General features: G+C 47.5%; 1 protein-coding gene across 3 annotated transcripts in view; it reads right to left on the bottom strand.

The window, feature by feature from the left end:
* Positions 1-7,106: 7,106 nt before the first annotated feature.
* LOC135912249 (pancreatic triacylglycerol lipase-like) overlaps positions 7,107-13,003 on the bottom strand; it is a 48,661-nt gene continuing 42,764 nt past the window's right edge. For all 3 annotated transcript variants that reach the window (XM_065444629.2, XM_065444631.2, XM_065444633.2), the window contains 3 exons: positions 11,177-11,294; positions 9,896-10,066; positions 7,107-7,656 (listed from right to left, as the gene is read on the bottom strand). In XM_065444629.2, coding sequence (XP_065300701.2) covers positions 7,548-7,656; positions 9,896-10,066; positions 11,177-11,294 — 398 coding nt within the window. In that variant the 3' untranslated portion in view covers positions 7,107-7,547. The remainder of the gene's footprint in view (positions 7,657-9,895; positions 10,067-11,176; positions 11,295-13,003) is intronic.

Raw genomic sequence — 13,003 nt, 5'->3', positions numbered from 1 at the left:
CAGCACATACCAATTGGATACTGTGCTTGCCAGCTGCAAAAATGAAGTTATTCTTACTGGTGACTTCAACTCGCATCACGTGTCTTGGGGTTACAAAACAGATTCATGTGGGACACTTCTGTGGAACTGGACCATAGATAAAAACCTTTCATGCCTTAATATCAGAGGACCTACATTTGTCCGCGGACAATCTTGCTCAGTGTTAGATTTGACGTTTTTTAGCACAAGTGTCACCGTGACATCTTGGACAACGATTGATTTCTGTACAAACAGTGATCATCTCCCGGTATACTTTGAAATTGCATGCCCTTTAACATCAGTTGAACGACAAGGCAGAATATTTGTGATTTGCAAAAAAATTTAAAGACTGCTTGCGGTCCACCATTGCGTCACTAACTAATAGTAATGACGAAGAAATTGGCTTGAATATTTGTTCAGCATTACAGTCGTCCCGACAATAGTCTGAATTTGTAATTCAGGCAGCTAAGCCTTCCTCATCTAGTCCCTGGTGGAACAGCGAGTGCACACGAGTTTATAGAAGAAGGAAAGCTGCTTGGAAAAAACTTCTACATAATCAGAGCCCACAAAATTGGAAAGATCAATTTCTTTCGGCAACCTTCAAACGTACTATTAAACATGCAAAAGATGAGTACGATAAAAACCATTTTGATTATCTATCTAAATGCAAAAACAAACGTGCTTTCTTTAATTACCTTCATTTCAGAAACAAACTCCAAATGAGCATTTATGTAGACTCAATCGTCTATACCCCACAGGAAATGCAGGCGTCCTTAGAACTACTGGCTAAAGGTCTGGAGAGTCGGTTCGCAACGCGCCTTCAAACTTCTGTTTTTTCTCCTACATTCTCGGGCTACAAGGAGATTCGGAAGTAGCAAAGGTTATGTTACAGTTGCCAACTACAGCGCCTGGCCCGGACGGCATAACAAATGCAATGTTAAAGATTTTTTTTCAAGAAGCTCCACGTGAGCTTCTGAAGTTGCTAAACTACTCTGTTAGTAACGCATGTATTCCACAAGAATGGAAGGTCACCAAAATTATTCCATTACTTAAAAAACAAGGGGCAGGGTAAACTATCGACAACACCAGACCAATCGCGTTGACATCAAACATAGTGAAACTTATTGAAAGAGTGCTTCTCGGACATATAATAGAGTTTATTGACGACAATCGATTGTTGAGTCCGTGTCAAATTGGATTTCGATCTGTCTATTCAATATGGCACGCGCATATAGACCTTGAAAGTCGCATGAACATCGCCAGACAGAAAAAACAATATGCGGCTCTAGTTACCTTACATATATGTAAAGCCTATGACAGCATTGAGCATACGATTTTAACGAATCGGTTACAGAGCCACTGCTTTCCAGGCTATATTGTAGCATGGGTGCATGCATTTTTAAAAGACAGAGAGTTCTATTGTTTTCGAAGCGGCTATTCTACCAGTAAATATAAGCAAACAGGAGGTGGGCCTCAGGGATCGGCACTTTCACCAGTATTATTTAATATATTACTGAGCAGAATCCCCGTTCTCCCATGTGTCAGTACATACGTTTATGCTGATGACATTGCCTTTTTTTTGGTATGGCTAGCGACATATACTCTCTTTACGAAATACTGCAGTCGTATCTAAGGGAACTAGAAGGCTGCTAATGTGCAACGGCTTGCCAGGATTGCGACCCAGAACAAAGGTACCTCGGTGCGGTCACTATTCGACTATTTTCTGCTTAATCACTCGCAGGTGTGCTCAGTTGCGATAAATTTGTTCTTGCTGCGCTCAAGGCTTGGAACTCAGACGCTCTATACTAATAGCGTGTTATCGCCAATCGCTCGCTTACTCGGTGGACCGTCAGGAAACAGTACAGCTTCGAACATTTGTGCGAAGTCAGTGAGGTAGCCGCCACCCAGGCGTCGGCGCATTGCTTCATGCATGCGCCCTTTCACTTATTATTGATACGTTGGCGATATGGTAGGCGTTTGAGTAACTTACCATGCCAGAAAGTGGCGCTATTCTCTTTGCCACTGTGTAACTACCGGTATATACTCACTCTTGCCAACGGTAATTCCGGGTTTAAAGTCCTTTCTATTGAGGTTAGCGGTGCAATGCTGGTGGAAGAGTTAATTTTTTGTTTATCCTCGAGCGAAGCCGTCAATAGCAAAGGGCCGGCAACACGGGCAGTCCGATTATGTAGGGAGGTCCATGGACCCGGTCACACCGATTCATTCTGTTCCTTAAAATGTCATTCACCATTTTTGCAGCCAACTACTGCACACGCCTTCCCTCTACCGTTCCACATCTTGCAGCATGAATGGAGAACCGTACGTTAGTGAACACTCATTTGCATTTCCGACAGATGATCGCACATTAGCAGTTCATGACCGCCTGTGACTGATTCAGCAATGGACGCTTGTATGTGTAACAGTGCAAACTGTGCACTTCTTTCTTCTGCTCTTTCAATCTCCTTTCCCTCCTCCGCAGTGCAGGGCAGCCTACCAGGCTCAGTCTGGTTAATCTCCCTGCCTTTCCTTTATGATTTCTCTCTCTGTCTCTCAGGGTGAGGATCAGAAATAACATCTTCACGTGAGGTCAGGCTCACATGTTGCGTGTGATAACTGGGCGTGAAGATTCGTGTGTGCCACCAATCCACTCGGTGGTGACCTGCCAGACCCAAGGTATCGCGTGGTAAAAACCTCGGGGACGAGCAGATTGCGGTCACGTGTGATTGAATTTCCAAGCAGGTGGAGCAACTCTCCCTTAGCGCCGGGAAATTTCTAACGTCGCGAAGTTCAGAACGCGGAAGGTTATTTGGTCAAGAGATTGATGTTGGGAGTCGCGAAGAACGTAAACCTGGTGCTTCGTTGGCATTACCGATGACTGCGCCTCGATTGTGCATGAGAGAGAACCAAAGAGGCTTACAACCTCCTCGGATGTGACCAACGGAAAACCACCAGCATTTTTTTAACCGCACGAATGTTAGTGTTGAGGAGCACAACGTGCAAGCCAGCAGCAGAACTCAGAACGCGGCCTTGGCTCCGCTGCAGAGCCCATTAAGAGGAATGTGAAGGGGCGCCCGCTTGCTTTTGTCGTTTCATTGCGAGAGAAAATATATGGACGCTGAAGCACATCCAGCGCGGTCGTGACTAGAGGCACGTTCCCTCCGTCAGCGGCGCCGCCGTCACCGCAGTAGTGCACTTCTGCTATCCACGGCGCATGCGCGGGTCTCCCATGAAAGGGGCAGAGGAGCTGCAACAATTCCAGGGAATAACTCTGCCAAGAACGTAAGGTACAAGCAATTTTAGTGATAGAGGTGTGTGGCAATATCACCCGAATACCAACTGTCCTATAGCAAGGCGTGGCATATGCATATACGTAAATACATGCGGCGATTTTCGCTCACGGACAACTCCGCCGACGCCGACGCCGGATTTTCTGCGATACGGGCCCCTTAACGCTACCGCGTTAAAACGGCGAGGTGGAGGCGCCGTCGACACCCCGCTCAATCGTCTCGGTGGAGCCAGGATAGCGTCCTGCCTCCCGCTACTGTTACGAATGTTGTGCGTACGCTTACACACTCTAACGTTCATGCTGATGGGCTGCGTTTATGCGCGTGTTTGAGGGGAACTGGCACTAAACCTAACGGTATCCATTATGTGACGGTGCGCTGACTTACGCCGGTGGTTAGCCGTCGGTCTCGTATATCGTGCGCCGTCGAGGCGGCGACGCCTCCCAGACCACTGGCGGCATTCTTCGATCGCGTCGGCCCGTCGTGAGACGCCTAGTAGCTGCCAGGGTGCTGTCTCGTCCGTCCAGAAGTGGTTGGCGTGCGCCACGTCGCGTCCACACGTCGTACCCGTTCAGTGAGGACATCGTCCGATGAGCTTGAGTTAAACGCGAAATTTCGCTGTTGCTGCCACTGGCACTTTTAAATGCAAAGCATCCTTTGGCTGATCCCCAGGCACCTTGAGCCATAGTAGGTATCAGCCACGCCTTGCCTCGGGCGTTCGGTGGTGTGGCTTGTTTAGTACAGCAGCCGGGTGTTCTAACCGCTAGGCCACGATTGTACGCATGTTAGGAGAGGTATTCAGGGAAATTTTCAACTGTGTGGGTTAATTAGGAGCTAAACAACCGCTAACCCCTAGTTTTCGGCCTTTTTAGAGGCATCATACAAAATGCTTGCAATGTGCTCCCGCCACCCTTAAAAGACAAGAAACGACAGAAAGGTTATATTTCGAGAAAACGGGCGCCGTGTTATTGGTGATGTGCGCAGAGAACTTGAAATGCCTTGGGTAATTATATGCTTTGAAAGTAATTTCTGAACACACGTTGTCGAAATTTTCAGGCGTTATACGAGGAGTATACTTTGTTCTCCAGGTCTCCTAGGTGAACCATACATGGTGCATTGCTTATGTTTCGTTGAAGTAGGAAGCATGCTGTGGGTTACGTATGATGAATGTTTATTCTGTGTAAGGTGATCACAGCCTTTGTTGAAAATTACTCATTCAAGTGTTTCAGAGTGCCATACTAGTTACCCGCAGCGTTTCCCAGAGTCCTAAAAGAACTGTGCACGACACTGAATCCATGTTCTGTGGACGCTGGGGATATGCAAAGGGTAATGTGTGGCTAAGCTTTAATGTGTTCGGCTTAATTAGGAGCACTGCGAATAATTACTGAACCTTGTTTTCTATATTTTCCATGCCCTAATACGAGGGCATGGAAAACTTGCTGTAGGTTCCCTTGGTGTCGTCGGTAACCTAAACAAGCCACCATATGTATATTTGCCCAAAGTGGGGGATAGGCTGAGGTTAATATGTAGGCAAGCTTAAGAGTGTACGTTAATAAGGGTCTTTGCAGAAGTTATTTATGCAAGCACTTCGTATCACGACGTGTTTCGCAAACAGCGCGTAGAAGGTAAACCGCTGCCCAAGGGGACTATAAATGCCACCAACATAAAATTTATCGAGTATGCGGGGGATATTGTGGCCGATGTCCTAGCGAATTAATATACGTGTGGATGAGTTACTTCCGTCATGAAAAAGCCCTTAACAAGTGCTCGAAAGCAGAATATGCGGGCAAGGTTCCAAACGTTGTTATTCAATGAAGGCAACGTTCCGAAGTACGTGGTTTAATTGCTGAAATTTTCGACTCTAGTAGACAAGTAGAACAGCTTCGCTGGAAATTGTGTTGTCATTTCGTAAGGCCGCACAAGTCCTCCGTCTTTTTTCTGGGTGCCCACATGAAATCAATAATCAATCGCGACATTTTTTGTCGTTCAATTCAGTGGATAACTCCAGGGGAAGGAAAGACGGGTAACGTGCAGTTCATATAACACAGTGACCGACTTCTATATATTCCGTCTTCTGTTACGTGTCTGCTCACTCATTTAGATCAATTTAGCCCAACGCCCGATTTTCTTCGTACTAATAGAAGCAACTCCTTATATTTTGACGAGGCCGGTATTATTACTCCTGTCGCAATCTTTTAACAAGCGGTTGTTATTCTGCGACTGAGCACCACTGTTTCCGTGAAGCGTAGGAAGTCTGTCGCTTCCTGCGGCAGCCGGCCGCTGATAACAAGTCGAGTAAAACCGAGTGCTCCCTTGATGTAGAACGAGGCAAAATCCTTGCTTTATATTTCTAGAGCTGTAAAATATACCGTAGCATGTTGCAGACTTACGTTGGCGTAAGTAGCAGTAAGGAAAGAAAGAGATAAGTAGAAGGCAGGGAGGTCAACCAGAATAATGTCCAGTTGGCTACCCTACACCGGGGGAATGGGGAGGGGGAAACAAAGATAACAGGGAGAGAGAGGAGGGAAGGAAATTGCGGTGAGTTCGTGGACGTGTGTGGTCTTACAGGAATTGCATTAATAGTCGCAGATGGTCGCACAAGCCCGTCGTCCTTAAGAAGCACAAAAGCGCCTGCGTAAAGCGTTGATTGAGTGGTCACTTATATAGCAGCGCTTGACCAGCTCCTTGGACAATTTCACAGCAAAGCCGATAAGCAAATTTTCGCAGCCGCTTTCGTGCCGCAGTGAAGGCTGGCTACAGCGGGGCCTTTTTTCTTTTTTTAACTGGTAATTAGGGGTTTTTATTTATCGCGTCGGGTTTTGCCAGCGCCATGTTTGAAGTCACCTCGGAATCTGTGCTGGCTGTGGCGGTGAAAGCTGGCTGAGTGGTCTAGCAACTCCGCCTGCATGGGAGCCTCGAAGTTACCGCATGACCAGGGCATTAGTAATAACATGCAGGTGGCGTCGGTGACGAAATTTTTCTAATAACTGGCAGAAAACACAGAACAGGGAGAACCCCCCAGTGCTAGCAGTGTGTGCGGGAACTCGCTCATGCAGCTTGATAGCCTTTGATGTATCAGTTGCTCGAAGTGGCATCAATCCGGGTTTTTTTGTTTTTTTTTAGCTACTCGGCGAATGAAAGCCACTTTTCCGTAACGGGGAATGTCTGTTACATCTTGGACTGATGCCGACGATAAAATTAAGGGATCTCACGTGCCAAAACCACTACGTATCTCATTATGAGACACGCCACAGTGGGTGACTCCATATTAATTTTGACAACCTAGAGTTCTTTAACGTGCATCTAAATCTAAGTTCTTGCACTTCGCCCCCATAGAAATGCCGCCACCGCTGATAAATGTTATATAGCTGAGATCATTGCGAAGATGGAGATGGCGATAATGATAATGTCGATGATTGTAAAGTGATTCGACCTCTAGTTAACGTCGATCAAATGTTCTCGTTCCAGCACGGCTTTCATAAGAAATTATATGATTCATGCACCTCATTTTCATCCCCAAAAGCACCCAGAAAGACAGTCGCTTATTTAACTATAGGTCTAATAGTCACTACAGTCGCAATAGTTTAATAGGCCACGTGAATTCAGCTTACTATAATCCCTCGGCCAATAGAACGCGCGAATCAGTCAATCATGTTCAAATTTTCAGATACAAATATGCGCGCCAAACACCAGACCGGAAACGTGCCCAAACTAGCATGAAATCATGGAACATGAGGCATCTATTCAAGTGCCCCCTCCTGCAAACTGGTCGTATCTATCTAACAATTCGAGAAAGGTCCGCACGAATTGTACTGATACCAGGCAACCCTGACTTTTATTCTGGGAACCAACAGAGAAGATGAGCAACCCGATCTGGCAGTGACATGGCGTTGAGTGTAATGTTTTACATCAACACGTAAGGCACGTCCACAAATGCCGCTTAAATCATTGTCCTGCGGCTCGCAGAAATGCTGGTCGCCTCAAGCAGCAGAAATGCTGGTCGCCTCAAGCACTTCCTGAGGGAAAAAAAAGGAATGGGGCACTTGTAACGGTGACACTACAGATAGGTGAAACAAAGTGTTCCTGGCACAGATGATCTCGATGAAGATGTCATGGCACGGATGACGTCACTGCTTTGCGACGAGTGTTCGTTCTTTCTCAAGGCAGACGATGAGCTTAATTGAAAATGAGCAGCTAAGGAAGAACTCGTCGGTACCAGTTCATGGAGCTGCGCTTTAAAGCACATCAATACTCGGGACAGGAGTCCGTTTCTTGCAGAAACATTTCTTCGCCTGGTTGCAGAGCGTGGGAGTTGTTAGCGCAGTAGAGAGTATGAGTCAGACTCTTCTTGCCTCTGTGGGATGATGAAGAAAAAGAAAACAAAACGAGAAAGGTGAGCATTACGACAAAGCGCGGGGAGTCAAAGTAGAAAGGACTACACTTGACGAATGCTTTCTTTCTTGACGTAATACTTCTGCGGAAACCGCAAGGTGGAGGTTTCCTTTGTAGCACTCAGCTAGGTTTGGGTGGATGTCTCATTTTCCCTTTATTAATAGCTTTTTTTCTTATGCATATTATGCACCGTGCATGCTTTAAACGGTAATAACAGTGTTGCGGAGCTTCAGGAGGCACAAAATTACGATAAACAAGCAGCACACTAGTCCAAAGGGACACTTGATTGCTCCATATAAACTCCAAATTATTCCGTAAAGGCATACGGCAACACTATGTCATTCAATAAACGAACACCATAGCATCATAGAGGGACCACATCATTTTCTAGATGGACCGCGCGACCTCACAGAAGCCCCGCATTACCTCAAAGGGACAGCTAAAATTCATGAAGGCACCGCATGACATCACGGACACTCGTAATAGCTCCAAACAGTCACTCTGACTTCGAAGAAAAGCCTGTGAACGGCAAATCACTGCCACCAGAATTTCCTCAAGAAAAAAAAACGTTTCTAGATAGCACCTGATCGTCTGCATCGCGGTTTTGGAGTTTTTCTCATGCTTTCTCTTGCTTGAGCACTTTTTTTTTTTGACGACCGATGTTCACTATGACCGAGTTTGTCACCGCATACAAGGGCGAACCAGAAAGTGCTTGCTCCTATTTTTTTTCAGCCAATATGTAAATGCGAAGTCAACATATCCATTTCCAGCAGTGGGCCTCTCTTTGCAGGCCCGACCTTATCTGCCAGTAGCTCCGCGGCATGGCGCTGCTGTCAATTGTTGAAGATGGCGGTTGTGCTTCGCACGTCCATGGCGTACGAGCAACTAAGTGTGGTTCGTTTTCTGTGAAGCAACGGACAAACGCCCATCGAAATCCACAGGGAAATGCAGTCAACGTATGGGGAAAGGTGTCTCACTTCGAGACGTGTTCCTGGCAGGACAGCAATTCAAGTGCAACGATTAAGCCAAGAGAGCAGTCCTACGGTGGTTCCAAAGTCAGCGGGACAAATTCTACCCCAGGGGCATTTCAAATTTAGTTCTCCGATGAGACATATGCCTGAACCGGTGTGGGGACTACGTGGTAAAATAGTGTAAGGCACGCGAAATAGTCCGTCTATTTGTGGTTACCTGAACCTTATTTTGGCTAATAAAAAATAGGGGAATATACTTTCTGATTCGTCCTCGAATATGCACACCTATTTAATCTTTGCATTTCGAATAAATGCTCAGTCAGGCAGCGAATACCCCGTGCTTTTCCGATCTTCCGTTCGCTTCTATGTCGATTATTATCAACAGCTTTACCGAGGCGAGAAAAAAAACGCGTGGAAGAAGCGTGTCAAATATTAAACGTTGCAGAGTTAAATTTTATGAATGAGTCCAAAAATCACCACCTCAGGGCAAACCCACCTCATATTTGGAGGCACGTAATCGAAGACTTAGAGCTGTAGTTTTACCCTCAAAGAGAAACCGCAGATTTTACGACGTCTTTTCATATACAATATTTTTTACGAAGCACGCAGCAAGTCATACTCGCTATGCTGTGCCAATGTATTGACTGAAATTACCGACAGTTTTAAAGCCTAATTTAACCTTAAATTAATATAAAAAAAGCTGTAGTCTCAGGCAAGATGTGCTAACTCAACTCGTGGCGCTTCTTGCATAACTGACATAATTTACCACGTGAACAGACGAAACAAGTAAATGGGTGGGGTGTATTTTGACTTTTCAATAGTATCATCCTAACAATCAGGACTATGTTCGTGTGTATCTCGTGGCCAATCATGCCACTGGAACTTAGGCAAAGTCTCTAGCCAACATATATCGTTGATCGACAACCACGGCCAGACACGCCACCCGACAGCTCAGCATCTTTGACAAAACATTTTGTAGCTGGCACTATGTGCTTCGTTTGAGTAAATAATACAATTAAAGCTGCATGCTCGGTAAATTGCAGAAGGCTCAGGTCGCAATAAACTAAGACATGGTCAGTTTCGACACCAACCATTGCTACTGTTGCCGGCTATGTTCCACGACATCCGAACGTGGTGTCTCCACTACGCCGACAATTTCTATATTATCCCGGCTCTAGGAAAACACGCTCAGAATGCGCTGATATTATCGCAGTGCGGAAGGGTTCAGACCGCTTGAAGAAGCTGTCGAATGGCCGCAGCTTGACCGAGTGCACGAACAGCCGGTTGTTCACTTCGGGGTCCAGGTTGTTCCACTGCAGGCCGAGCTCCCCGGCGTCGGTCACTTCTTCCCGCGTGGTGACGTAGTAGGTGTACCGACGCCCTCCACGAATGTCTTGAGGTCTGCGCACACAGCGTTATGAGTGCAGGGAAAGCAAACGTGAGACAGGCACATTCCGCTATTCCTCTGTGCACAAGCTGTAAATATGGGTGGTTCAGTTGCTTATGACGTCAGATGTGGAACACGTTAGATGCAAGACGTTGGAAGATGTGCAAAGAGCGCGAAGTGTGTGTAGAGCGCCTGCGCACTTATTGCACATGCAGCAAGAGAAAGAGCAAATCATAAATGAAAGGTAGGGAGGTTAACCAAGACTGAGCCCGGTTGGCTACCCAAAACTGGGGAAAAGGAAAAGCGGACGGAAAGATTAAAAGAAGAAGAGAGAGTCCATCGGGGATATCATTCGGTCACTCAGCCCGGATACAGCAAAATCAAGCGGCTGGCACTGACCTGTCGTCTGGAAGCTTAGTAAAGCTCATGCGCTCCCACCTTCTAGAGCTGTCCTCCATTACCATCTGCGGGGTTGCTATGTTATGCGACCAAGATCACGCGGGATGTCACTGAGGTGGTTTCGCTGTGATGAGTAATATCGTCCTGCTCTGCAAGAAGTACGACTTCTTTGTTGATAAATTGAGAAGCCCAGCGAAGCAAGGGTGGTGCATCTATGCCAACGTTGGTTGAACAGGCATGTACAGGCGCACATACCATGCACGCTTGCATACCCCGCCTGCTAAAGAACATATCTATTCAAAGAACGGCACGTGGGTAAAAATCAATGCTCGACAAAAGCTTGATCACTATTGCGCTATTTAGATTGGCGCGCGCCCAGTGACTGACCGACCAAATAACCTGCCGCTAGTCGTATAGCAATGCGAGGAGCACAGTCTTAAACTGCACAGAAGTAAAAAGAACAGCTCGAAGTGCAGAAATGTATGCGTGTACTTACCCCACGCGTCCAGCGTGCCGCCGTCGCTGCATTTTCATGAGCGAGAACACTTTCTTTAGAAACACAAGCCATGCACACACGTGCGAGCTAGAGACAGAGCCCGTCCATTGCCACAAGCCACGGTAGGGACCTTAGGAGCCCGAGCCCTGCGGCGTCCTCTGGTGGCGGCTCGAAGCCCCCAGGGGGTGATTGCCTCGCATTAAGAATCGCAAATGGGAGAGCGACAAACCTTTTTCCAAGCCTGACATGAAACTTCCCCTTCAGATTGAGGTAGAGCTGTCCGAAGGCGTCCCACACGGCTCGCTTGGGGGTCTTGGACATCTGAACGGCCACCTGGTACTGGTGCACTGGGTGCGAAAGAGAAGAAAACACTAGCGCTACCACAAGAAACGTCCGCAGTAAGTGTTCGACTAGCATGGAGCTCTATATCTGAGGGTTTCTCATTGCGTTGATTTCGGTATGACACCGCAAAAAATAAAATTTCCTTGCAATAACAACCCGAAGGGGCATTATAAGCGGCATTTGTTGTACACTACAAGGTGAAGATGGACGCCCTTAAGTAAGTGTCATTCGCTTAGCTGTACCCGTGTGACCTCTTTGCATGTCTTCTTTGACGAAACGTCGGCTCCAAGTCGAGGCTTCCACTTGTTCGCCCGCAGTTGATCAGTTGAATTGTCAATATTTACGTGACCATATTGTTTTGGTTCACTTTGCTTTGAGAAAGGACGACAGACATGTATGGTGGGGCAATGGTAAACGAACAACCCCAGCTTGTGCCACAACTGAGACATACAGACACTGCCTTCCTATCTGGCGGTGACGGGGGTCGCCGCCTCGTATTGTGTTGACCGCCCGCGCGCCATCAGGCGGTAGATAACGAAGGGAGATTCAACTCGATAGGTCGGCAGTGTTGCCATAAGCACCAGTAACCACAGCACACGCAATATGTGGACTGTTGCCAGCACGTTCCCTTTAACAGTATACCTAACTGCCCACCATCTTTAAGTACGCTCATTTCACTCATACTTTAAGGAAGAGGTCACCCGCATTGTGGCCTCCAAGATGGCGAGGCGCACATGGCCCGACGCATGAACGAAGGAAACTAAGGAGAGGCCCTACCCCCTCCGCGCGCTAGGAGAAAAGTGTGGAGGAAATGACGTAGTAGGTTCTCCTTTTTTGCTGTTTTTTTTTATTTCTTTGCTGTAGCGGCCACGCGTTTCGGGCCACAATGGCGGCTTTGTTATTGTTCTGTGCGCTCACACGTGTTGCTCCGTAGGTTTCGTACCGTGGCAAAGCCGCCGTGCGGGCAGGTTTGCGTTGGTCTCCGTGTTTTGCTATGTTGCGTTATCTGGACCTTGCTCTACCGGATGTTGCTGTGGCCAGGTGAGACACGAGGAACTAAAGTTCGTGAAATGAACGCGCATGAAACGCAGTACGCAATGCACCGCGCCACGGCAATGGCAACGGACGAAGAAATATCCGCGGGAAATTTTGCCCTCTTAGGCGTAATCGTGCTAATGTGCTAACGATTGTTTAGTACAGCTGCGGAGTGGGCGCGTCCGAGCAGCCCGGTTGCGCGCGCAGCGCGTCGTGGTTACGCGAGAAATGTAAACAAGAGAGGATAGCTGGCTCGACAGGCGGAGCAACGCCATGAGCAACGCCAACTTCCGGCTTCACTTTAGCTTCACAAAGAGTGACGTCAGGGCCTCTCCTGAGTTTCCATCCTCCGTGGCGCGATGTAACATTTAATCATTCAATCTCGAAGGCGAGGCCGCGAATTGACGGCAATATTCGAGCTATTCTGCTCAATCGCGTAACAGTCGCACCGCATGCAGCGCCACTTCGCGGGGACCAACAAAAACAGGTCGTTCGTGCGGCGTGACCTTTCCTTGACTGCCGCGTGGCGGCATTCGCCGCGGGAAGTGGGAAATGGAGGCCCGCACACCGCACTAACTACCTTTCATATGGCGGGGTCTGGCGCCGGCAGGCAACGGAAAGAGGTCAAGCATTAGCGGTGCTCCGAGGCAGACGTCGAAAGCTTACCAATTATTATCTA

The sequence above is a fragment of the Dermacentor albipictus genome, chromosome 10, assembly GCF_038994185.2.
Source record: "Dermacentor albipictus isolate Rhodes 1998 colony chromosome 10, USDA_Dalb.pri_finalv2, whole genome shotgun sequence".
Lineage (NCBI taxonomy): Eukaryota > Metazoa > Arthropoda > Arachnida > Ixodida > Ixodidae > Dermacentor > Dermacentor albipictus.
This window is presented reverse-complemented; position numbering and strand designations above follow the sequence as displayed.